At 43.5% G+C, this 22,183-nt stretch overlaps 21 protein-coding genes and 3 non-coding genes across 24 annotated transcripts; 12 read left to right on the top strand and 12 right to left on the bottom strand.

Moving 5' to 3' along the window:
- Nucleotides 1-155: 155 nt before the first annotated feature.
- On the top strand, nt 156-1,214 carry EHEL_080680 (uncharacterized protein; the record flags this gene model as incomplete). Its single annotated transcript, XM_003887702.1, has 1 exon — nt 156-1,214. One exon carries the CDS (start codon nt 156-158, stop codon nt 1,212-1,214), a length of 1,059 nt encoding a protein of 352 aa, XP_003887751.1.
- Nucleotides 1,215-1,305: 91 nt separating this feature from the next.
- On the bottom strand, nt 1,306-3,672 carry EHEL_080670 (uncharacterized protein; the record flags this gene model as incomplete). Its single annotated transcript, XM_003887701.1, has 1 exon — nt 1,306-3,672. The coding sequence occupies one exon, from the start codon at nt 3,670-3,672 to the stop codon at nt 1,306-1,308; it is 2,367 nt and encodes a 788-aa protein (XP_003887750.1).
- Nucleotides 3,673-3,755: 83 nt separating this feature from the next.
- Nucleotides 3,756-4,256, bottom strand: EHEL_080660 (Golgi-to-ER retrieval protein; the record flags this gene model as incomplete). The annotated part of the gene is made up of 1 exon (XM_003887700.1): nt 3,756-4,256. One exon carries the CDS (start codon nt 4,254-4,256, stop codon nt 3,756-3,758), a length of 501 nt encoding a protein of 166 aa, XP_003887749.1.
- Nucleotides 4,257-4,328: 72 nt separating this feature from the next.
- On the bottom strand, nt 4,329-5,195 carry EHEL_080650 (uncharacterized protein; the record flags this gene model as incomplete). Its single annotated transcript, XM_003887699.1, has 1 exon — nt 4,329-5,195. One exon carries the CDS (start codon nt 5,193-5,195, stop codon nt 4,329-4,331), a length of 867 nt encoding a protein of 288 aa, XP_003887748.1.
- A 57-nt stretch (nt 5,196-5,252) lies between these two features.
- On the top strand, nt 5,253-5,750 carry EHEL_080640 (vesicle coat complex COPI subunit zeta; the record flags this gene model as incomplete). Its single annotated transcript, XM_003887698.1, has 1 exon — nt 5,253-5,750. The coding sequence occupies one exon, from the start codon at nt 5,253-5,255 to the stop codon at nt 5,748-5,750; it is 498 nt and encodes a 165-aa protein (XP_003887747.1).
- Nucleotides 5,751-5,783: 33 nt separating this feature from the next.
- On the bottom strand, nt 5,784-7,088 carry EHEL_080630 (gamma-tubulin; the record flags this gene model as incomplete). The annotated part of the gene is made up of 1 exon (XM_003887697.1): nt 5,784-7,088. One exon carries the CDS (start codon nt 7,086-7,088, stop codon nt 5,784-5,786), a length of 1,305 nt encoding a protein of 434 aa, XP_003887746.1.
- A 71-nt stretch (nt 7,089-7,159) lies between these two features.
- EHEL_080620 lies at nt 7,160-7,235 on the top strand. The gene has a single exon. It is a non-coding gene; the product is annotated as a tRNA-Arg (tRNA).
- A 36-nt stretch (nt 7,236-7,271) lies between these two features.
- EHEL_080610 (uncharacterized protein) lies at nt 7,272-8,141 on the bottom strand (the record flags this gene model as incomplete). Its single annotated transcript, XM_003887696.1, has 1 exon — nt 7,272-8,141. The coding sequence occupies one exon, from the start codon at nt 8,139-8,141 to the stop codon at nt 7,272-7,274; it is 870 nt and encodes a 289-aa protein (XP_003887745.1).
- Nucleotides 8,142-8,224: 83 nt separating this feature from the next.
- EHEL_080605 (uncharacterized protein) lies at nt 8,225-8,368 on the bottom strand (the record flags this gene model as incomplete). The annotated part of the gene is made up of 1 exon (XM_059743535.1): nt 8,225-8,368. One exon carries the CDS (start codon nt 8,366-8,368, stop codon nt 8,225-8,227), a length of 144 nt encoding a protein of 47 aa, XP_059599518.1.
- Nucleotides 8,369-8,414: 46 nt separating this feature from the next.
- On the bottom strand, nt 8,415-8,948 carry EHEL_080600 (DNA-directed RNA polymerase subunit E'; the record flags this gene model as incomplete). Its single annotated transcript, XM_003887695.1, has 1 exon — nt 8,415-8,948. One exon carries the CDS (start codon nt 8,946-8,948, stop codon nt 8,415-8,417), a length of 534 nt encoding a protein of 177 aa, XP_003887744.1.
- A 180-nt stretch (nt 8,949-9,128) lies between these two features.
- Nucleotides 9,129-10,034, top strand: EHEL_080590 (uncharacterized protein; the record flags this gene model as incomplete). Its single annotated transcript, XM_003887694.1, has 1 exon — nt 9,129-10,034. The coding sequence occupies one exon, from the start codon at nt 9,129-9,131 to the stop codon at nt 10,032-10,034; it is 906 nt and encodes a 301-aa protein (XP_003887743.1).
- A 22-nt stretch (nt 10,035-10,056) lies between these two features.
- Nucleotides 10,057-10,896, top strand: EHEL_080580 (DNA primase catalytic subunit; the record flags this gene model as incomplete). The annotated part of the gene is made up of 1 exon (XM_003887693.1): nt 10,057-10,896. The coding sequence occupies one exon, from the start codon at nt 10,057-10,059 to the stop codon at nt 10,894-10,896; it is 840 nt and encodes a 279-aa protein (XP_003887742.1).
- Nucleotides 10,897-10,925: 29 nt separating this feature from the next.
- EHEL_080570 (uncharacterized protein) lies at nt 10,926-12,719 on the top strand (the record flags this gene model as incomplete). The annotated part of the gene is made up of 1 exon (XM_003887692.1): nt 10,926-12,719. One exon carries the CDS (start codon nt 10,926-10,928, stop codon nt 12,717-12,719), a length of 1,794 nt encoding a protein of 597 aa, XP_003887741.1.
- A 12-nt stretch (nt 12,720-12,731) lies between these two features.
- Nucleotides 12,732-14,912, bottom strand: EHEL_080560 (chromosome condensation complex Condensin subunit G; the record flags this gene model as incomplete). Its single annotated transcript, XM_003887691.1, has 1 exon — nt 12,732-14,912. One exon carries the CDS (start codon nt 14,910-14,912, stop codon nt 12,732-12,734), a length of 2,181 nt encoding a protein of 726 aa, XP_003887740.1.
- Nucleotides 14,913-15,000: 88 nt separating this feature from the next.
- On the bottom strand, nt 15,001-15,564 carry EHEL_080550 (60S ribosomal protein L18; the record flags this gene model as incomplete). The annotated part of the gene is made up of 1 exon (XM_003887690.1): nt 15,001-15,564. One exon carries the CDS (start codon nt 15,562-15,564, stop codon nt 15,001-15,003), a length of 564 nt encoding a protein of 187 aa, XP_003887739.1.
- Nucleotides 15,565-15,710: 146 nt separating this feature from the next.
- Nucleotides 15,711-17,462, top strand: EHEL_080540 (uncharacterized protein; the record flags this gene model as incomplete). The annotated part of the gene is made up of 1 exon (XM_003887689.1): nt 15,711-17,462. The coding sequence occupies one exon, from the start codon at nt 15,711-15,713 to the stop codon at nt 17,460-17,462; it is 1,752 nt and encodes a 583-aa protein (XP_003887738.1).
- Nucleotides 17,463-17,576: 114 nt separating this feature from the next.
- EHEL_080530 (uncharacterized protein) lies at nt 17,577-18,116 on the top strand (the record flags this gene model as incomplete). The annotated part of the gene is made up of 1 exon (XM_003887688.1): nt 17,577-18,116. The coding sequence occupies one exon, from the start codon at nt 17,577-17,579 to the stop codon at nt 18,114-18,116; it is 540 nt and encodes a 179-aa protein (XP_003887737.1).
- A 20-nt stretch (nt 18,117-18,136) lies between these two features.
- Nucleotides 18,137-18,331, bottom strand: EHEL_080525 (uncharacterized protein; the record flags this gene model as incomplete). The annotated part of the gene is made up of 1 exon (XM_059743534.1): nt 18,137-18,331. The coding sequence occupies one exon, from the start codon at nt 18,329-18,331 to the stop codon at nt 18,137-18,139; it is 195 nt and encodes a 64-aa protein (XP_059599517.1).
- Nucleotides 18,332-18,366: 35 nt separating this feature from the next.
- On the bottom strand, nt 18,367-18,438 carry EHEL_080520. Its single transcript has one exon. It is a non-coding gene; the product is annotated as a tRNA-Cys (tRNA).
- Nucleotides 18,439-18,506: 68 nt separating this feature from the next.
- Nucleotides 18,507-18,941, top strand: EHEL_080510 (uncharacterized protein; the record flags this gene model as incomplete). The annotated part of the gene is made up of 1 exon (XM_003887687.1): nt 18,507-18,941. The coding sequence occupies one exon, from the start codon at nt 18,507-18,509 to the stop codon at nt 18,939-18,941; it is 435 nt and encodes a 144-aa protein (XP_003887736.1).
- Nucleotides 18,942-18,947: 6 nt separating this feature from the next.
- Nucleotides 18,948-19,829, bottom strand: EHEL_080500 (Zn-finger domain-containing protein; the record flags this gene model as incomplete). Its single annotated transcript, XM_003887686.1, has 1 exon — nt 18,948-19,829. One exon carries the CDS (start codon nt 19,827-19,829, stop codon nt 18,948-18,950), a length of 882 nt encoding a protein of 293 aa, XP_003887735.1.
- Nucleotides 19,830-20,022: 193 nt separating this feature from the next.
- Nucleotides 20,023-20,166, top strand: EHEL_080490. The gene has a single exon (XR_009467987.1). It is a non-coding gene; the product is annotated as a U6 snRNA (small nuclear RNA).
- Nucleotides 20,167-20,208: 42 nt separating this feature from the next.
- On the top strand, nt 20,209-21,900 carry EHEL_080480 (arginyl-tRNA synthetase; the record flags this gene model as incomplete). The annotated part of the gene is made up of 1 exon (XM_003887685.1): nt 20,209-21,900. The coding sequence occupies one exon, from the start codon at nt 20,209-20,211 to the stop codon at nt 21,898-21,900; it is 1,692 nt and encodes a 563-aa protein (XP_003887734.1).
- Nucleotides 21,901-21,934: 34 nt separating this feature from the next.
- EHEL_080470 (Sm-like protein) lies at nt 21,935-22,174 on the top strand (the record flags this gene model as incomplete). Its single annotated transcript, XM_003887684.1, has 1 exon — nt 21,935-22,174. The coding sequence occupies one exon, from the start codon at nt 21,935-21,937 to the stop codon at nt 22,172-22,174; it is 240 nt and encodes a 79-aa protein (XP_003887733.1).
- Nucleotides 22,175-22,183: the final 9 nt, after the last annotated feature.

Raw genomic sequence — 22,183 nt, 5'->3', positions numbered from 1 at the left:
AGATTGGCAAATAAAAGGCTTGGAATGTCTTGGGTGCAAGCGAGCACAATCTCCAGGACGGGTGCATGGATCGCAAGAAAAGATCACCTTTGTTTTTAATTTAGTGATATTGAGCAAATATTATTTTTATTTGTTTACAAACAAGTTCAAGCCGGATGGCAAAAGAGACACTAGATCTGTACGAAAGATCGAAGGGAATCCCTTCCAAAATCAGAATAGTTGGAGGTCCGAATAACCTGGCATATGGAGAGGGCGACGAGCTGGATGTATTGGATGCAAACACTGTTGAGACATTTACCTTGGAGGAGTTCAAGGCAATAGTGCTGGACTGTAGATTAAAGAATAAGGATTTTATACTTGCAAGAGTTACGACGCCAGACCCGGATGACCAGAGCATCATATACAACTTTTACTATGCAGCATCCGAGCTGAATAGAATATTGTTCAGGTTCGAGTCGGATAGGAGGCTACTACATAGAATGAAAGTCCGAAATCCTCTCAACAACATGTACATACTGGGGCAGGTGTATTACTACAAAATACCACCACAGGAAGTCGACAGGGCGTTGATTGAGTATTTCTTCGTTGAGACCAAAGTGGAGGGCAAAATTACAAAAAAGGCATTTTCCCAGGTGTTTAGGCACAAGATAGAGGAGGCAGAAGACAGCAAAAGATGCCACAAGTCAAGAGACAGTCTCGATGCAAATGATAGATCCTTGAAGATGAACAGTGTTGAGGAGAATCCAAGGGAGATAATAGAGAAGATTCAGAAAGGCATGATAACCATACCCAAGACAATCCCTCCAGAAAGGAGTGTCTTATACAGCGCCAACTACTTTGCCTCAGACGACGACTTTCTGATGCAGCCAGAGGTCAGAGAGTACTTCAGAAGAAATACGCTGGACGCTGATGACGACTTTCTGTTTGAAATAGATAGAACACAGAACGACTTCTTTGCGCTCCTTGAGACGGCATCTGAAGATGAAAATGAAGAGGTTCTTGGGTGGAAAAGAGTTCTCACTGCTCATATCAGCATGCTGGTGACGCTTCTGACTGTATGCCTTGTCCTTGGGGTAGGTCCCCAAATGGTCCTTGTTGCTCTTCCGCTAGCTGTTGTCCTTATATTTTCGTTCATTGGCTCGATTTTTTATATTCTATTCTGCAGGAGAAATACATTTGATACTCTGGCCGTTAACAGCATTGAAGAGGTGTAAATAAATAAGTTTAGATATCATAGCTTATGTCTGCTAGAAATGAATAAGGTGCTTTCTAGATAAGGTGTTTAATAAATCTAGCTGCTGTACTCTAGTTTTTTTTCTTCGCCTTAATGCCTTCAAACAGCCCTTGGAGCTCCTCTGTGCTTCTCAAGAGACGCATGGCATCGGGAATGTATTTTTCCGTGCTCATGATCTCCTCAAAGTATTCGCTAATGGCTTGTATGAACTCATTGCTTGGCTCTACCATATTGATGGAGCAAATTTGAAACATGTATCTACAACCTTCGATGGAGACCTTGAAATCTCCGCAAGGTGTTGAGATACTCACTTCATTGCCATTGGCAGTCACATTGTAACTTCTCTTGGCTATGTCAGCTATCATGCTAAGTCTCTCCTCGAAGTAGAATCCAGACAATTTACGAAGAAAAGCAGTGTCTGATGTGAGTATCTCGGGCCCAAACTCTTCAAGCGCATCTTTTATCATTCCGCCGCTTAGAGAGAGAGAGCATCGAGTCCTGTCAATCGCCTTCATTTTCACATATCCTTTGAACAGATGTTTAAATACAAAGACAAGGCTTGTGGAGGTGGAGGTCGTGGGGACAAGCCCACTGGAAAGGAGCCCATGGAAGCTGAGTAAAAAGTCCATAGCTCTCGAAATAGAACAGCTCTCCAGTGCATGGCCGATTCCCAATGGGCTTGACTCGAGAAGCCCTTCAGAGTTCATCCCGAGAGTAACAAGAAGTCCCGAAATCCTCAGCGACACTCCCTTGCAAAGGTCAATCGAAACTACATCCACCAGGTCAGAATCTTTTGAGTATGTGAGGATTTCGATCAGAAGCAAAGCGAAAGAAACACAGTTGTACATACCCTCCCTGGAGATCATTCTTTCTCCAAGTTGCGCATTCCCAATCATAAACATGTTTTCTTTCCTTTCTATGCAAACACCGATCTCCTTGCTCTTCATTCTGTGGCTCAGAAGGATTCTTCCTCCAATACTAATCCTTCCATTGACTACGGAAAGGAACCTGTATGAAAGAAACAAAAGATCCATGTTTCTCTCGAAGTATTCGTGTAGATAATCTATCTTAATGCTCGATTGCTTCTTCACCTTTTCGTTCATGATCCCTACAACCTCTCCACCATCTCTTTCCTCTATACTAACCTCCGTGTAGCTTAGAAAATCCACAAGGTCACAGCATCCAACAAATACCTTGACCTCCATGTGATTCTCTCCAAGTCTCATTAACCGGACACAGACAAAAAGTCCTCCTTGCATGATAAAAACATTCCTGTCTCCAAAGATGCCCTTCCTATGATTTCTATAGCAGGGAAACCTTTCCTCGAAAAACTTGTAGAACCGGGAGTTTTCTTCCTTCCTCTCCAGAAACGCATCCAAATCCACAAAGCTTTTGAAGGACCGGACCTCCTCTCCCTCATAGGCCATGAATCCCTTCTTGAAGCTAAACGACGCATCTCTTCCATCTCTTCTGAGATACTCAGAAACCTTATTCTCAAACGACTCTACTACATCCTCCCCAGAAGGAAGTACATCCTCCTCTATGAACATCTTCCCACTAATTCCAGAGTGCCCCACACTCACACTCATCTTGAACACATGGAAAGAGACCTCAAATCTTCTATAGTGCCCCTTTATGTCCATTTCTATGTACTCCGAGGATCTCTTCACCATCAAGAATATCTCTCTTGCCTTAGTGTGTGTCTCGTAAATCCGCAGAAACCTTGATATCTTGTCTATTCTGTGGGGCATGGCAAACAGCAGATGTTTGCTAAAGACCTCGTTAGATCCCCTAACATTTATCAGCTTCCATTCTGGCCTTGATATCTCCCCGCATAGAGCAAGGCTAAACGAAAAAAACCTGGTCGACAAAATAGCAATCCCTTGGTCAATCACAACACTGCTATACACAGACAGATCCTCCTTGTTCAGATACATCCTGGTGATCCTGTTGATCTCCTCGAAATTCGTCACCTCGCGCTTGTCATTGTCCTCTGTAAGCCTCGGAAGTAGATATCCAGGATCATACACAGTTTGGAGGGAGGTAAGGACATCACCCTTGGGTATAATCATAGACTTGAAGGACTCAAACAGGTGTGCAAGCCTGTCTGCAATCAACACGTATTCCGCATCCACTTCCTTGATCTTTCTGATCCTATGCCTGTTTGAACTGGCCTCCTTCAAGCACTCCACCCCACTTATAAGCAGAAATAAGCATTCAAAGTCTGCAGCCTTTTGCTTGAAAAATAAACCCAGGTCTCTTCTGCATACCGTCTCCGAAATCGAGTAGAACTTCCCTAATGCCTCCTTCATCTCCTTCAACGCCTGGTTGATGAACATACCCACGAACCTCCTCAGATCTATTCTTTCGACCTCTTCCACACGCTCTTCCCTGTTTTCAGTCTTGTGTCGCTTCAGTGGTAGTCTAATTGGCTCCATTCACTCAGGATTCGCTAGGGTAGCACTCTGAGTATTTTTGCACCACTGTGGAGAACTAGCTCAATATGTAAAAGTACCTTATTTTATTTCTTATAGTATTCCTTACTTTGGAGAAACGGGTTGTAGTTGTACTTCTTCATGTGTGCAATTAAACGCTTCGTGGTATATCCAACCATAAAAATAAAATAGCTTACAAGAATAGGTGTATACACAGGAATATCCAATATGCTAAAGTATGTTCCTATAAACGCTATCCCTATAATCTTCGTGACAAACATCCAAAATTCAAACTCGGGGAGATTTCTTATGAAGGGCTTGAACTCGTTGTCTATGGTCTCCGGAATGTAGTCGTCGTCCTCAATGTTCTCAAAGGGATCTGGAATCATCTCTCCCTTTGGCGTGAGGAACAGAATCAATGCATGGAGAAGATATATGCCCAGACAGTATGTTAACAAATAAAATGCTCCTATGGTCCATATCCGAATGAAGTAGAGGACAAACATCACGCCCGTAATTCCCCACCTTACATTTGGCATTGGCGTAAGTCTATCCAGATAGATTTGTTTTAATGTCTTTAAATCCATTGGGGGTTTTGCAGGGAGGCCATAAACATTTCAGGAAATCCCGCATTCGGGCCTTTGCAGTCTATCTTCACCTCACACGTCAACCACAACCACTCTACTTCCATGAGCAGCACTGCACTTCCCTCTGTCGTATGAGTAAGAAAACCCCACAGCAACTCTTTCTCCGACAGCACACAAGCTACTTACCCCTGCCTTGTCACAGGCTATCTCTTTGTATGTCTTTTTGGCACCGAGCTTCCACCTAAGCACTCTCCCATCTGATCCTCCAGAAAGCAAATGCCTTCCCATCACTAGAGAGTTAACAGGATAAAAGATTTTCGAGTCTCCAGATACTGAATGGTGTGCATTGAACACATAGGACTTGGCTTCATCTTCAAAATCCTCATAATATATTCTGCCATCGGTCGTTCCTGCAAAGAACCCTGTGTCTGCAAGAGCCAATGACCTCACAACCATATTGAATCTTCTTCTGAAGAAGGATGTGTTCGTCCTCAAGTCATATGCAACAGCATACTCTTGCTGCCCTGCCAGCAGAATGTCTCCGGCAAGGTCAGAACAATATACCTTCTTCTCGGTATCCACTATGTTTTGTACACGTTCATTAACAAATGCAATCTTCTTGTTCCATCCCCCTGCAACCACACATCCTCTATACTCGTGTAGAAGCTGTATTCCGCCCACTCCGCTTGGAACCGTTGATGTTTCGTTTAAGCATCTGTCGTAAACCCGGACATTTCCCTCTATGTCTCCTGTGACAATCATCCCGGGCGTGAGGATGGCCTTGGTGATGGGAATCCCTGCCCCAACAGACCCTCTGGCCTCAAACGTAACTCCTGAATAAAGTACAACCTCTCCGCTCCACGAGGAGATGAGCAGATCCTTACTATATGAAATGCTTGTGATTGTCTCTTGTGGAACAGAGCCAAGTTCATGCAACATCTCGAAGGGATGCAGAGATAAACAAACAGCAAAATACAGTGGTGGAACAAGCCCTGGATGAACCTCTTTGATGTTGAAGGGCTTGTTGTGGCAGACGTCCAAGGAGAGATTCTGTACAAAAGGATCTTTTCGAAAGAAGAGGATATAGTTGCAAGGATTGTAGAGAAGAGCATAAAGGACAGAGAGACCATATCAGTATCTCACGAAAGAATTGTCATGTGCAAGAAGCTGGATGAGATACTTCTGATAATATACTCGCCAATGGATGTCAATGAGGCATTTATCGGGCAGGTTTTCGACGAGTTTACAACAGCATTTGTCAGTATCATCAAGACGCCGACGCGAGAAAGGGTATGGAAGAAGTACGACCAGGTTGTTCTCCTTGTGACCGAATTTCTTTATGAGGGCATTGTCATGTCAGGAAAGAGTGAGGAGATGCTAGATAGACTACCGAAGAGAAACTTTGAGGGTGTTGACGGAATAAAAGTCCCAAGGGGATTTGCCTCTCTTATCCACAAGGCCACAAAATCCCTTAGCATAAACAATAATAAATAACGTGGCACCAATTGGATTTACTTTAGATATGCCTTAATTGTTTGGATATGTTGACATCTCTGCCTTATGATACTCCTCAAGGGTTTTTTGAACAACCTCCTTTCCTTGATCAAACATCTCAAGCTCAACGCCGAATCTCTTATAGATGTCTAGGAACGCACGCTGCTTCTTGAGTTTATCGAACTGCCCCGATATCTTTGATAGGACTGAGGAGATTCCTGTTGAGTTCGTGAGACTTAGCCCTGAGATCCTATTCGGGCTTGTACTGCCGATAATTCTTTTCCCCAATGCAATGTTGAAGGAGGGGGGCATCCAAGGAACAAAGTTGACCATTCCCTTGTCGAGAAACCTCATCACTGTTCTAGATATCTCTCCTGAATCCTCAACACCGTGGAATATGTTCAGCATGGACACCACAGCCTGTGCCTTTGTCTGGTCATAGCTTGCAAGCCTGGTTTTTGGCAACAGAAGCCTTCGCATGATGTCAGAGCATGTTGTTTTCCTGACAACTCTGGACATTTCGTCACACGCAAAGGGAGTGTATGATGGGACAACAAACTTAAGCGGATCGAAGGGAACAAGACAACTGTTTATGGACTGATGGGTGCAGTACATGTATCCAGGAAATCTCACCGTACTTGTGGATGCAGCCATAACTGTAGATATCAGTAGATTTATATGGTCGAAGGTTGGAGTACTGATACGTAGTGAATCTAGAGTGTATCTCCCAAGTGACGAATTATCCATGGTGATGATACAGTCTGAATTCTCTATAAGCCTTTGGAGAGTTAGCACGGAGTTGTACGGCTGTACAACAACATCGCTAGACTCATCGTTGTTAGGGAATATGGAGTATGTCTGGATTATCTTCTTGGGAAACTCTTCTCTTATTTTCTCCAGAATCAAAGAACCGAATCCCGACCCGGTTCCGCCTGCTATGGAGTGGAGTAGAAAGAATGTCTCAAGAGAATCGCAGCCCTCGGCCTCTCTTTGGATCATGTCGACGACGTCATTTCCCATGGTCTTCCCCATGTAATATCCATGTCCCCAGTTATTTCCTGCACCTCCTCCTTCGTTAGACAAGAAAATGTTTTCCTGGTTGAAGAAGGATGAAACCTGAGATATAACTCTAGGCTCCAAGTCGACAAGTATGGCCCTGGGAACAAATACATTGTCGTCTGCCTGATAGAAGAAGACATCTTTTCTATCCCCCAAATCTCTATCGTCTTGAAGGGTCCCACAGCTTGATATCCCGTGCTCCTTGCACAGCATCTTCCAGAACTCTCCTCCCATCTGGTTTCCGCATTGACCAATCTGTAGTGTTATCACCTCGCGCATGGAGGGCTTCGCAAGGTTTTGGAAGTCTTTTTGCGACCCGAGGTATTGGGTATTCGGGCCACGACGCTCGAGCCCTGATAGCGTAATGGCTAACGCGTCTGCCTTCTAAGCAGAAGATTGCGGGTTCGAGTCCCGCTCAGGGTGCTACCTTTTGCACAGGTTAGATATAGGCAAAATAAGCATTCATTTACTCAGCTTCGTTGTGAATTCTATTATTCTTGATACAAACTTTTCTTTATCCTTTGCCTCCCTATGTGCCCTCCTAATCTCATCTAGTATTGGGAAGCTTTCAACAACACCGTCTGCGATCGTGCATTTAGGTGCTTCCCTCTTATCTAGGCGGAACGACCTGGAGATAAACCTTCTTAGGCAATCGATGAAAGACACCTCGTCGGGAACTATTCTTTTCACAAACTCAACAGATTTGCTATACTTTGCATAGAAACACACGTTCTCTAGCGCTACAAAGGTCTGTAAATCATTTCCGATACTTAGGTCTAAGAGCTTTGGAGGCTCTACATCATGACTTATGTAGCATGGAAGCGCAAGCGCTCTATTCAGTACATCAAGGGACTTTCCCTTTATTGCCCCGAGCAGATGGACAATCGCGTCGTTCCTCATCTTCTTATTCCCCTCCAGTCCAAAGTGCGTACTGGTGGTAATTCCGCGGAGTACCGAGAGAATAAGCCCGTCTACAAACGGCGAGTCTCCCATGAAGTTGGAGACAAGCTCAAAAACTACCAGATGATTTACTTGGCTAGGAGACCTACTTCTCATGTAGTACAGTATTATCCACAGCTTCAGCCTAGACTCCTTGTCATTCATCGGAGGCCTTATCTCTTTCAGAAATGACAGGATCTTACTTTCGAGTCCTTGGTTGCTGCCTCCATTCTGAGCTACACTAAAGACCAGGATCCTGGACCAGTCATCAGACATCTCGTACAACGGATTTCCCTTCCTGAGAGTATGACTAAGGTGGCAGTGGAGCCTATGGAACAATATTGGCTGGCCATAGGATCGCTTGATAAGCTCTATGGTCTTTTGAACTTTCATCACAGATTAGAGGGATTGGATTCTATCTAATTTCACAAAAACTCTTTTTTATTCTTAAGAAGTAGACTTCCTCCCAGGAAGCACTATAGAAACCTGTCAAGATTTCTACTCAGCTCCTTGACGTCAGATCCTAGCAGCAGGAGATGGTCTAGGTCTGCAGATAGCTCACGCAAGCCTCTTATAATTATGTCGAGTCTCTCGCTACTGTTACGTTCTCCTTCTTCCATAGGGGCCATACAATACTTCGTTTACACCATGGCATGGCCATCGTCTTCATATCCACCATTCCAAGGGGCCTAGCCCCGCCTCCCCGAGGTCACACAAAACAAAGGGTGACTTCTCCTCACTACCCAGAACTCGGAACCTTACATAGGCATTCCTCCTGAAGTACAGCTTATTGCCTCTGTACATCCACACCCAGGCAAGCTGCTTCTCCCCACAGTCACTCACATATGCCCTTTCTGTCACATCTGGCAAGCCACTCCTCTTGACAAAAAGATCAGAGAAAAACGGCACGCAAAGTCTCATCCCATCCTCTTTCTGCTCCAATATTGTTCCACACACCACCTCATACTCGAAGAACTTGAAGAGCAGTGCCTCGAACTCTACCTTTGCCAGTAGGAACTCATCATACACCTTGTACTCGCAGACATTTACAATACTCATCACAACTATGCATATGCTACCGTCCTCTAGTATCCGTCCAACATACTTCCTCTTTAGCTTCTCAAAAACCTCTTTTTCCTTTTCTAGGCCATTTTCCAAAGAAATCTTAATTCTGTCTTCAATCTCCACACTGTAGAACATCGAAAAGAGGGGGAGTTCATACCCACAAATAATCTGCAACACTTTGTATTTGTCCTCCACCATTTAGTACTGTCTGCTGCAAGTCAGACGCATGTGATGTCTATGCCAGCTTATTTCTGAATCGATGTATTCTATTAATCACTGATATACTTAAATCTAAAAATAAAGCCCCGAGGGAGTATGTGGAGTAAGAAGAAGCTAGAAGCATTTGTGATACTGAACATAATCGCATCTGTGGTACTTTCTGTTTTAAAAGTTGTGGTGCTTGCGAATTACAGGGCCGGAGGCCTGCTGATGCTTATTTCGAGCTTTGTAAAAATGATGATTTCATATATAAATGTGCAATCATTTGATTTTAAGATGAAGTATGTATTTATTATTGCAAGTTTGAGCTTTGCAGGGGGATGTCTGGGAATGGTCTCATACTACTATAAAGCATCCTCGACGTCATATGTCATTTCCTCCGACCTCCAGTACTTATTCACAGCACTCATAGCAACGACTTGGAATGGATCAAGATACTCGTCTATCCAGTGCATTGGGATGCTAATGATTCTGGGAGGATTCTTTCTTGAGATATCTTCCAACGAAAGGCTCTGCATTCCATTCCATATGCTTATTGGGACCCTTTCTGGGATGTTCAACGCAATTAGCCTCGCCATATTTGAGTTCAGGATAAAGCAGGCTCTTGTAGACTTCAGGAGGTTCTGGCGCTACATGACAACATATACATTATTCCTGACCCTCTTTTCCTTGCCTTATGCTGCAACGGAAGCATTCTACAAAAGGCTTAACTATGCCAAGCTCATCTCATCCCCGATCATATATATAGTATTTCTTATAGAGATTGCAACAACATATCTATTGTCGGAAGTTTCTCTGTTTCTGGATACTGTAGAAAGATCAACGCTGCTCAACGTTGTTACAGGCATTTCTGCTATTGTTTCTGATGTCTATCTATGTAGAGAAATAGATGTCCAGCGCTTCCTGGCATTTTCCTTCACGGTGATAGGCGTCCAGGTATTCAACTTTTTTTGGAAGGAGGTAGTCCATCCGTTTGACCAAGCATGTACAACACAGAAATAAAATTATTGTTTTGATCCTTGAGATGGGACTTGATCAGCAGCTGGTCCGCACATACTATAGAACTTTGTTTCCTCTAGATCTCATGTTTAAATGCCTTCGGATAGATGAGAACCGCGAGGTCTCTTTTGGACTAGCATCTGGCGGGTACATCCGTTTTCTTACGTTCAGGACAGCAGATGAATTCAGAAAGAAGTTGCTTGGGATTGTTCCTGAGAGAATTGATGTTGGGGCCATCTACAGAGATCGGCCTGCAAAGCATAATGTCCCGAGGGTTGCTGGGAAGGAGCTAGTGTTTGACGTTGATCTAACTGACTATCCCCGGAAGTGCTGCACGGAAAAGCTTGTGTGCAACAAATGCCTTGTTCTGATAAAGATAGCTGTTAGGATTCTTGACTATTCGCTGAGAGAGGAGTTTGGATTCAAGAATGTGGGGTTTGTGTTTTCTGGAAGGCGTGGAGTACACTGTTGGGTATTTGACGGTACAGCTCTTGAGCTGAGTGACATTGAGAGGGGAGAAATAGTGAAATACTACGACTCTGTGGTCAAGAAAAAGATGCATTCTGAGGAATACAGTGAGATACTGAGGGAGTATTCTTCTTTTTTTGAATGTGAGGCTTCAGAAGAGTCCACGCTGTTTGAGAGAATGTACATAAGAGTAGACAAGGAAGTAACACAAAAGAGCAAGCACCTTATCAAGATGCCATTTTCTGTACACCCGAACACAGAGATCATCTCTGTCCCCATTGATCCTCTAGACTTGGAATCTGTGAAGCTAGAGAACTTTCCAAAGCTGAAGGATGTTCTGGAATCTCCGGAGCGACTTGACCGGTATGTTAGTATTGCGAAGAGCTGGAGGGATTAGGATTCAGATTCTAGTTCCCCATCTTCCCGATGGATAGCAGGATATACGAGATAATCAAAAGGAATGGAGACTTGGAAGAGCAGATAGACAAGATATTAAGCGTTGTGAATCCTTTGGGCATCTCCGAGGTGATAGCATATCTACTGAAGAGGACGATGGACATGTTCAGAGGAAATCCTTCCTTTCATAGATATCTGCTTAATAGAATGCCGTCTGAGCTTATTACAAAATTTGCTCCTGGCCTCTTGTCGTTTTACTTCTGTCTTCTCAAGGACCACAAGATCAAGAACATAGTAGTAAAGGCAGCAGTGGAGTCCATAATGTATGTATTAGGGTCTGTGCCAGGACTAGATGGCAATTCAGAGAAGAAGATACACGAGTTCTTCTATTTCCACAAGAGCCCGGAGTTTGAAAGCATCTACAAGATATGTGCTCAGAAGTTTAGGACGAGGAGAAAGGTGTTTTTTATTTCCGAGCTTCTTCTTCTTGGGAGCCCACTTGAGGACAATGATTACGATGCGGTAAATGATAATATTGAGGAGATATTTTCGCCGGATCTGGTCAGGAAGCTTTTAGACCAAGGAAAATATAGAAACAACGAAGAGATATTTAGCAAGCTTGTATGTATGTACAGAAAAGGAGAGGATGTGTCTGATATAATATCCAGGATCCAAGAGGGATACAGTGTTAAGGACGGCGTGGTGGAATTGTATCCTGTGAATGAGGAGACGACCGGGAATGTCCTACAAACAAATGATCTGAAGAGGATCGAGAGGTTCTTTAGGGATGCGGACCATATTCCGATGCATGTTAATGTGATTGGCAAATATCTGGAGCTATGCGAGTCTCCAAAGCAAGTTCTTGAATGCAATATCTGCAGGAGGTTTGAGGTTGTAAGAATGATAAGAGAGGACTATGATCAGTTTCTTGAGTATGCCTTTAACAGACTTGAATCCAGTCCTAGAGTCCTGATTAATCTAATAGGAATTGAGTTTAGGCCCAAACTAGAGGATTTTATTCTCCAGTCCATAGAATTCATCAGCAAACACAATGACACAAAGAGGCTGTGCATGTACTTGTGTTTCATAAAGATTGTTGTTGGAAAGGACTGCCTGAGGAGATCGATTCTCAGAAGGATATTTGATGGGCTAGTGTACTTTGACAGTGAGGACTATAGAATCAGGTGTATGAAGTACGAAATACTCAGCGAGTTATTTACACAGTATGGCATGATGGATAGGGCGATTGAGGATGATGGCTGTTCTAATATGCCGCATAAGGAGTGCGGTGTGGAAAGAAGATCCCCATCGTGTAAAGACATCTCCATGAGAATAGATACAAATAACATCGACGAAGATAACGTAAATGTGCTTGCAGCCACCGTATGGAACGAGCTTGTGATCACACCGGATGAGGGAGAGCTTATGGCGATTTCTATTCTACTCAAGAGAATCATAGACAGTACAGGGATGTTTTATGAGAGCAGAATTGGTAAGTCGAGCTTTATTTTGCATCTTATAGACATGCACAAGATATCTAGGTTCAATGAGACAAGAAGAAGAGTCGTAAAAGAGTTTCTTTGTTTGCTTGAAAGCATGACAAAGTTCAGCCTCTCAAAAAAACTTCTTGAAAGGATGTTTTTAATTTCCTTGGACTACTTCCATATCTTTGATACCAGCCACTTGATCCAAGCGATTATAGGGAATGACAGATACTACTGCCTATTTATCCTCTACTGTCTAAATAGAAGCAAAGAAAAGATATTGTCAAAGAAGCTTCTAGAATTTCTCAAGAAAAGCCTGAAAGATGCCCATATGCGGTAAAATAAAGCATGTTCAGACTTCCAGATCCTTCTTTACATCATATAAATCCTTCTGGGAAATGGGCTCTCCATCGTCTATTTCCATAACTCTCTCCACTACCTCACCCGTGTTGAGTCTACTTCCAAGTTTTTTTGCCATCAGAGAGCAGCAGAACAAGATCTTTTTTGTCGTGTTTGGATCCCAGCATCTTAGGACCTCTATTCTTTCAAGAACTCTAAGTAGGGTCTTCTTGGTTTGGTCCTTCCCGTATCCCCCAGCGAGATAAACACAGATGTTGTAAAAGAGCAGCTGAGATCCGTTGGGATACTTGCTGTTCCCTATCCAATAGAGGGACTGGTCAATGAATATCTTGTGCGAGCATGGCAGTGCTTCTAGAACCTTGCAGAATACAGAGATGAGGGGGGTGCTGTCCTCCGAAAACAATTCAAAGAACAATATGCTGCAGTATTGCTTAAGATGATCATCCTGTGTATAATAGTATCTCTCAAGCGCAAATGCAACAAATTTGTCTCTAAGGCTCTTAGGAACCTCGTGTTGAGACAGCACGACCTTGGACCCTGGAATTATGATATCCTCGCTTTCCTTGCACTCAAGTTCTTTTTCCAAGTGTCTTAAGACATGGCTCAATATCTCCGAATCGTCAGAAGAAAGGGCAAGATCCACACACATCTCAAACACCCTACAATCTGCCTTTACATTATGCAGGAGATTCTGAATGATCGCATAGTGAGGCTTTTCAAGGACATAGTGAAACCCAACCTCAAGTATTTCCACTGCCGTCCCTTTCAGGCCCAAGTTGGGCAGGATGATTTCCTCTACTATTGCTTCGTGAAGCCTGCCAAGAGGGCGGATATGCTTCATAACCTGTTTACATACCATTAGGCACATTCTTGGAGATGCTTCGGCATTCTTCTTTATGATACTCCCTATGAAGTTGTTAAGGTCTTCGTCACAAACAAGGCTTGCAATCTGCATGGCCTCTTCCACAACCTCCTCCACAGAGTTCTTTCCAAGAAGCTTATAAACTATGCTAAGAATATACTTTCGAGACGTCTCGTTGAAGAAATCATAGAACCTTGCAATCCTAAACAGATTCTTCATTGTTTCTATTCTTGCTCCCCTCTCAGGCACGTCTAAGGATTCAACAACAGAAAGGCATGAATGATACATCGCAGTGACAAAACTTTCAAGGTCAGGAAGGCCCAGGTCATCTCTTCCAAAAATATCTTCTATGTACGATAGCTCAATCCTTGACAAAAACGTGTCTTCCTCCGAAGGACTCGAAAGGAGGTACTCAAGCTCCTTTTCATACCCCACTCGATCGAAAATCGCTCTAAGAAGGACCTCCAGGTATTTCTGGCTTGATCTGTTGTAAAAGGCTGCATTCATCGCTCTTAACTCTGAAGGTAGCTTGTATGCAGAAAGTATGGAATCTAACAGTAATCCCTTTGCATCAAACTCTCTTTCTAGCACAGCCTTCTCCATCAAAAGGACTCTTTTGCTTTGTGGAAGGCTCTTTAGATCAACTCCAGGGAGGCAATGCTCATAGAACATCCTTCTTATTGTTCCATTTGCATCCATGCATCTCTCAACTATGCATCCATAGGTTGACGGGTTTACCGAAATCAAGCTCAGTGCAAGGATCCTCACCTCGTCACTCGGGTCGTACCTAACTATATCCTTGAATAGATTCACAACCTTTACGTTTGGGTTCAGCCCCATTTCCTGGTAGTCGGAAAGGAGCCTGAGCGCCTCTTTTCTTACTGTCTTCTCCTTGTCAAATAATCTCTCGGAGATCTTTTCTAGAACTCCTTCGTCAATGGCTTTCGGCTGCACTATGTCCATGGCCAGCCTTAAAATGGAAAGCGAGTTTTTTCTTATCCTCGTGACTTTCGACTCAGTAAGCCTGATGAGGTAGTAAAGCACTCTGAAGACAAAGTCCGCACCCTTTGGCATGCCAGCCATGTCGTCGAATATGCTTCTAAGGAAGTTGGATATCCTTGACGGAATACTGGGCTTTCTACACGCAAGCACAACATCTATGATTCTACAAAACTCCTCAAAGAGGTCCTGCCCAGCCAGAATCCCAACAATCTCTTGGAGAGACTCAGAATATTTCTTTGTATCACACAGCTGGATTTCGTTGAATATCAGCTGCATCCTCTCGAAGCCATAGGTCTCAACTGTGCTCATATCCCAAGGTTTTAGGGTATATACATTTAGAACAAATCCAGCCTCAAATACAAATAGATAAAAATAGCTTTAATTGTAGCAGAATGAACTACTCAGAAGGATTGTACTCCGCAGGAATCAACAGACTCCTCGTGTTGAGAATCTTGGTGAAGACGGGGAATTCGACATTCTCGTCGGCAAACTCCATGGTCTTTGCCCTTCTAAGAGACTCGAAAGGAATGGTCTCCACACTTATTATGTCCACTGCAGATCTCTTTAGCTTGTGCCTTCCGGCCAACTCTCGTAGAATGTGGTCAACAGCCCCGCACCTGCTTATAGCCCTGCACTCCTTGTATGCATTATGAACCCCACTTCTGCTGCGGTAGATGAACCGGACCCCATAGTTCTGGACCTCCTTGAATGAGGGCTCTGGAATCCTCTCGCAGTTGATAATCAGCCCCTTTGTAGCCTTTATCTTGTACTTCTTCTCAAGAATCTTGAAGAACTTTGCCTTGGCAAACACATGGTTCTTTGCAAAGATGGTTGAAACAAATATCTGCGGCCTTGGATTGTCCTCTGTAGGCATGGCGCTTCCATGAATCCTGTACTCCTTCGTTACCGGGGTTGTCACGTTTACCTTTGAGAACGCTATTGGTTCAGAGGCCTTCGACATCGTAGGGGCAAATTTTTTCGAGCTGAAATGCTATACGGACTAGGAAGGCTTCCAAAAGTTTGTTGAGATAAGGCAGCAGGATGCAATGATTGCCTTAAGATATTGGTGATGTGTACCATTTTATAAATTGTTATGGTGGCCCTGGGATGGACATTCTCTTGAAGAAGAGGGATCACCTGGAGCGCCAAATACAGCAGTTTAAACAAAAAGAAAGCGATAGGATGGAATACAGAAGCCGTCTGGTAGAACGGGCCGAGGAGCAGAAGAGGGCGATAGAGGCAGTGGAAAAAGAGATACATGGGATGGAGCTAGTTCTTCTCGAAAAGAAAGAAAAGTTTGTGTGTCTGAAGGAGGAGGTTTCCAAGTACAAGAAAGAGATTCTTGACAGGTCAAGGGGCGAGTATAGGGACCTGTACATAGAGATATTCGAAGAGGCATCGCGAATCCGTCCTTCTACATCATTTTCGACGTTTGGAGAGTTCTCAAGGATCGAAGATCTGATTGGGAAGAATGTATTTAGGAATCTTGGAAGGCGATTGAAAAGGTTTTACAGCGAAGAGAAGGAAAAGCTAAGGAAGTACATTCTGTCGCAAATAGAAAAGAAGCTGGAAGATAAACGAAAGATGCATGAGGTTGTGTTCAACATGAAGTTCTTAAGCAGATATGAGCAGCACTTTTCTGAAAACGTGATAGAGCACTTTCTTTACGAGAGAACATCAAAGGCATTTGAGTACCATTTCTTAAGTGACAGAGACTCGAACAGACTTGACAAGCCTGAGTGGTTTCTTGATTTTATTCTTGCAAAGCTTAAAGAGAGCAGGGAAATATTTGGCATGTACTTAGACTTGAATAAGAAGGATACTAAAGCAGACGAGTTAGATGGAAGGTTTGGAGACCTTGTGAAAAGGATGTGCGATCTAATAAAGACGAAAACAGAAGAGATATCTGGATGTAATAGCAAGCAAAAGAGGAATCTGATACTGCATCTTGGTATGGAGATTATGAAGTTCAGATACGAGGTTTACCATGATTACGGCATTATTCTTGAGTTTCCTGAGTTGGGGCATACGCTGTGCAAAGAACAAAAGAAATATGTACGAGAGAAGTTGTCGAAGATACATGAATCAAGGCATGTGAAATGGTTTGGTGGATACAAAGAGCTCCTGAGAGAATGCCTTCTTTATATCTACAGGTTTAGGGCACTGGACCCGGCCTTTGGGATAGACGATGCAATCCAGACCATTATTGATTACAACAAGATATTTCTAGAAAGCCTTAGATATATAAATAGGCAGGAAATAAGGGTTCTCTGTTGGGTATATAGCGAGTTTGAAAGGCTCAAAACGTTTCTGCTGGACCAAGAGAGCGAGGTTGTTTTTGACGCGAGGCTGAGTATGGAGAGCAAGGTTGTGGATGTAAAGAAGAACGGGGATTCCCAGGACATGCTCCACGAGGCAGTGGCTGGATCTCTGGAGAGGGTCTCGGAGTTCAACAGCGAGAATCTCAAACTGATCATGTCACTGGCGGCCAACGACGCGAGTGAGGGGCTCCGACCAATCAGAAAGTTCTTCCATGATCCAAGCAGAATATTTCGGAATCTTGTGATTGACATTGGGAAGTACCTTGATGACTACAGGGAATGCCTGTCCTATGATGCTATAAAACGGGACTTAAAGGAAAGGACTGATATGTTTGTGCTTGAGGAGATAATACTGAAGTATAGGCTTGAGACCTCCGAGTACTTTGAGCTGGCTGAAATGATAAGAAGATTGGAAGAGGTGTTTGGAGAGGGGGAGTGGAAGAGTGAAATGGCATTGGAATGTGTTGGAGATATATTTGAAGGAAGAGACGCTGGTCAAGGACCATTATCTGAGATTATCAGAAGCTTGTATGAATGATAAATTTTACTGGTCTTTTAGTTATAGGCTCTACGCCCTGGCTTAGGGAGTCTCCTTTATTATGCATGAGATGTAACAAACTGTTAAGCAGCACCCTAATTTAAGGAACAGATAATGAAGATAATGAAAAATGGGAGATTTGGGTGCAATTCTTTAACTCCCAAGCTCATGGCCATTGCAGGAGTGCTGGCCGTGGTGGCAATATGTATGGTAATGTTTCTATCTCCTGGAGAGGCTGTTGATGACATAGAGATGCCTAACGATGAATTCCAAACAAAGACATACATTCAAGCTTCAAGAAGAATGAGAGAAGAGCTCACAATAAGAAAGGACGATTTCGACGGATTTTATTTCACACTGAGGCTTATAAATCCTGCGAGAGATAGAGTTGTGATGATAGTGAATGGAACAAAGATAAGAACAATAGTGAGCAGCAAGTATATAATCCGCTTTGTGGAGACGATTGAGAATAACGACAAGTCTCCATTCTATTTCATATTTCTTTCATACCTTATGGGGTCATTGTACTTCCCTGTGGGAACCATTAACTTTGTCTCGAACTCCGAGGGGATTTGGTGCAACGACATTTGCTACAAAGGACATCCTGCAATCTTCAGGAGAATATGCTTACTTCTGATAAGAAACATTAAATAAATCATTTTGGGAAGAGGCATTTATTTGTTCAATAAGCCGACAAGGTCTTTGTAGAGGGCAAAAACCCTTGCAATTTTGGTGGAGATAGCTTCCATTTTGGAGGAGGCATCGGCATACGATTCAAAGGACCTGGTTGTTTCAAGAAGCTTTGAATCTAGCTCTTTGGAGCGTGCCGAGATTTCTTTCAGCTTTTTAAGGATCTCCATCTCGTCCATGGATGGGGTTGCAAAAAGAGATTTTGGCAAAAGGAAGGGCACGACAGGACTCGAACCTGTGACCGATTGATCTGCAATCAATTGCTCTACCTCTGAGCTACGAACCCTAGCATCTCCTGGCACCACTTCCTTCACGAGGTGGATACAGAATAAATCGCTTAAGTTTATGGCCTTGATGAAGAAAACAACAAGCAGAAAAAAAGGCTCGAGGCTAAAAGGGGCACCCACAAGATTGGCCACCCCATTTACAATTAAGTGTCTGTCCTGTGGCGCTTACATATACAAGAACAAAAGGCACAATGCTACCAGAGAAATAGCTCATGGCAAAGACTATCTGGGTGTTGAGAGCCACCGATTTCACATTAAGTGCACAGGATGTAACGAAACACTGAGTATAAGAACCGATCCGAAGAATGGGGCATATGTTGCTGAAAACGGATGTGTGAGAATAGATGAGGAGCATGCCCGCCAAAGTGAGGTGGAGGACCAATCCACACGGTTGAAAAAGGAATCAGATATGAAGGATGAGATAATCAAGCTTCGGATGCAAATGGGCCATGTCAACTCGTCGAACTCAACTCTCGATAAGTTGGATAAGATAGAAGAATAGCATGGTCTAGTTAAACTCTTTATTCAAGTATCTATAAGACCCATAGCTTTTTGCATGCATCTCGGTTGTAGTGGTATGAACTTTATAGTGCTGGGATAAGTTATCTGATCTGGAGAAAGCCTTTGAGCATCCAGGAAATTTGCATTTGTGAGGCCTTTCACCGGTGTGCATCAAGTTGTGCCGCTTCAGGTGCTCGTATCTTTTGAAGGCACGCTTGCATTCACTGTATGTACACACAAATGGGCGGTCCTTTAGACTCCCCCCATGTTTCATGTGCCTTCCTCTGCTTCCGGGCTTCACAGAATCCGGCCTTTCTTTCTTCGCACTACTGTCGGCTCTCTTTCCATCGCTGGTATATATATTCTTAAGTATACCGTCCATGATGCTATCCGTCCATTGATAATTAAAAGGGTATAGTTCTTTTACATTATGGAATCCTCCAAAGCCTTCCCTTTGGGCCTCAAACTTGTATTCCTCAAGAGGGTCCTTTGGCCCGGAAAGCACCCTGCCCGTGTCCTCGGGACAGCTAGGCCTGCTCCCACTATATGTGGACTCTGTCTTCTCAAGAACCTTAATACTTACGGCATCGCTGCACACAACTTCCAGGCCTTGATCACCAAAGAAGTCTCCAAATCGTTCCAACTTCTCTACATATCCTGCAGATCTCATGCACTCATACATCTGGGAAGGACTCACATAAACTCCAAAGCATTCAAACACGCTCACAAGATCAGACAAGTTGAACAGAACCCTTCCGCTCACAAAATATACATAGATCTTTGTCCTGCCATCAGGAAGAAGCACTTCGTTTATATCTGTTCCGGACGATACTTTTGAAACAACACCCTCGACCCATAGTCTAAGGTCCTGACCTGTTCCTTGTTTCATCTTTTCCCTTCGTGATGTGACAGGCCGAAACTTTTAATGACCAAATTACCAATTGAATTTACTTCGTCTCCTAATTCCTGGGCCAATTGTTTTTTGTATTCTAACAGTTGGATGGAAAGCCACCAAATAAATTAAAGCCCGGGCACGGCAGCATGTGACTGGATGAATAAAAAAAATCTTGCATAGAGGGGTTGTAGTTTTCTACCGCCATTGATTTGGAACAACACAGAGAAGATTAGCATGGCCCCTGCGTAAGGACGACATGTATAACTTGAGAGGCTGCCAGATGTAGATCTGGCTTTTACTTTAATATCTTTTGTTCTTCTTTTTAGCCAAGGACTTCCCTTTCTGTAAAATCCAGCAAGCAACACCCTAAGAAATGTTCAATAAGTTTTTCAAGAGAGTTGTAGAGCAGATATCCAAGGCTTCGAAGTTCACTCCCGAGGAGGTAGAGAGGTGTATGGAGAAGTCCTTCCAGCCAAAGAAGCCTAACGTGACTCTTTTTCTTATCAAGATATCGTCAACTCCGCAAGAGGATGCCAAGGAGTTATACGAGGCACTTTCCAGGGCAGATATCGAACTGTTCGAAAACATATCAATAAGAGGATCTTCTGTCTGCTTTGATATAAACAAAAAGGTAATATTGAGGGATGTGCTTGGGCACATCCAAAAAAACAGGGAGACGTTTGGAAACAACGACATCGGAAAGGGCAAGCGCATGGTTGTGGACTATAGCAGCCCTAACATTGCAAAGATTTTCCACGTGGGGCATCTTAGAACAACGATATTGGGACAGTTCATTGTGAATCTGCTAAGGGCTTCAGGGTACGAGACCATAAGTATAAACTACTTTGGAGACTGGGGAAAACAGTTTGGATTTGTCTTACTTGGATACAGCAAGTACGGAGACGAGAAGGAGTTGGAAAAAGACCCCCTCAAGCATCTGCTCAACGTTTATGTGAAGATAAGCAGTGATGCAAAAGAAAATCCGGATGTTGACGCGGAGGCAAGAGATCTTTTCAGGAAGATGGAGGAGGAGAAGGACGAGTGGTGCATGGGCCTCTGGAAGAAGTTCCGAGACCTAAGCATTGAGAAATACAAGACTCTCTACGAAAGATTGAACGTGAGGTTCGATGTCTACTCTGGTGAAAGCATGTACAATGAAAAGGGAAAGAAGATAATTGAGACGTCCGAGCTGGTGAAGACGGATGAGGACGGGTCCAAAGTTTTCGACCTTGGAAAGAAGAGAAAGGTACTTGTGATGAAGAATGATGGAACGACGCTCTACATAACGAGAGACATTGCGGCTGCGATTGAAAGGATTGAAGAATACTCTCCAGAAAAGGTTATTTATGTTGTGTCTACCGAGCAGAATAAGCACTTCGAAGATCTCTTCAAAATACTTGGAGTGCTTGGATACGATGAAAGCAAGTTTCTACATGTGGGCTACGGGCTGGTTGCCGGGATGTCGACAAGAGCAGGAAAGGTCCAGTTTCTTGAGGATATAATTCGGGAATCAACAGAGGTAATGAAAAAAGTGATGATGTCGGATACTAACAAAAGTTCCTTCACGATGGACGAAATGGACAAAACTGCGGAGATTCTTGCTATATCAACACTACTTGTTATGGACTTCACTGCTCGAAGGGTCAAGGGATACGAGTTTGACATTGAGAAAAGAGCCAGAAACACCTCTGGGACAGGGCCATATTTACAGTATGCCCATTGCAGGCTGAAGAGTATCGAGACTAGAAACAGTGGGGTTGATTATAGTGATATAAGTACAATCGATTTTTCACTCATACATGCTCCAGAAGTCACCAGCCTTGTCTACAAGCTTCTATGGTTTGAGCATGTTGTGGAAAAGTGCCTGGAAGACTACGAGCCTTCAAGAATTGTTACATATCTACAGGATCTTGCTAGTTCCATCAATGCTGCAATAAATAACTTGAAGGTTCTTGGCGTGGAGGAGGAACTTGCCAGGGCCAGGCTCCTTGTTCTGTCTTCTGCCAGGATTGTTCTTCACAACGGACTGAAGATTCTCGGCGCTACTCCTCTGAATAAAATGTGATTCCTTTATATTTTCTCTTTGTAGAGGCCTTGCTATGAGACTGAACTTGGAAAAATATATGAACTATAGAGTGAAAGTAAGGATGAGAGATGGGAGGTGGATGGAGGGAACAATGATGGCTATAGACGAAGACGTAAATGCAGTCCTTGATGACACAGAAGAGTTCAGGAGAATGAAAGGAAGTAAGGAGACGAGACGCAGGACTCTGGGGCTGGTAGTAGTTAGGGGTGGTTTCGTAGTAGATGTAGAGGTCATCAGTAAGCCGTATTCATAGAGCTTTGTT

Source organism: Encephalitozoon hellem, chromosome VIII, assembly GCF_000277815.2.
Source record: "Encephalitozoon hellem ATCC 50504 chromosome VIII, complete sequence".
Lineage (NCBI taxonomy): Eukaryota > Fungi > Microsporidia > Unikaryonidae > Encephalitozoon > Encephalitozoon hellem.
Note: the sequence above shows the minus strand (reverse complement) of the source record. Positions and strands in the feature narration are given on the sequence as shown.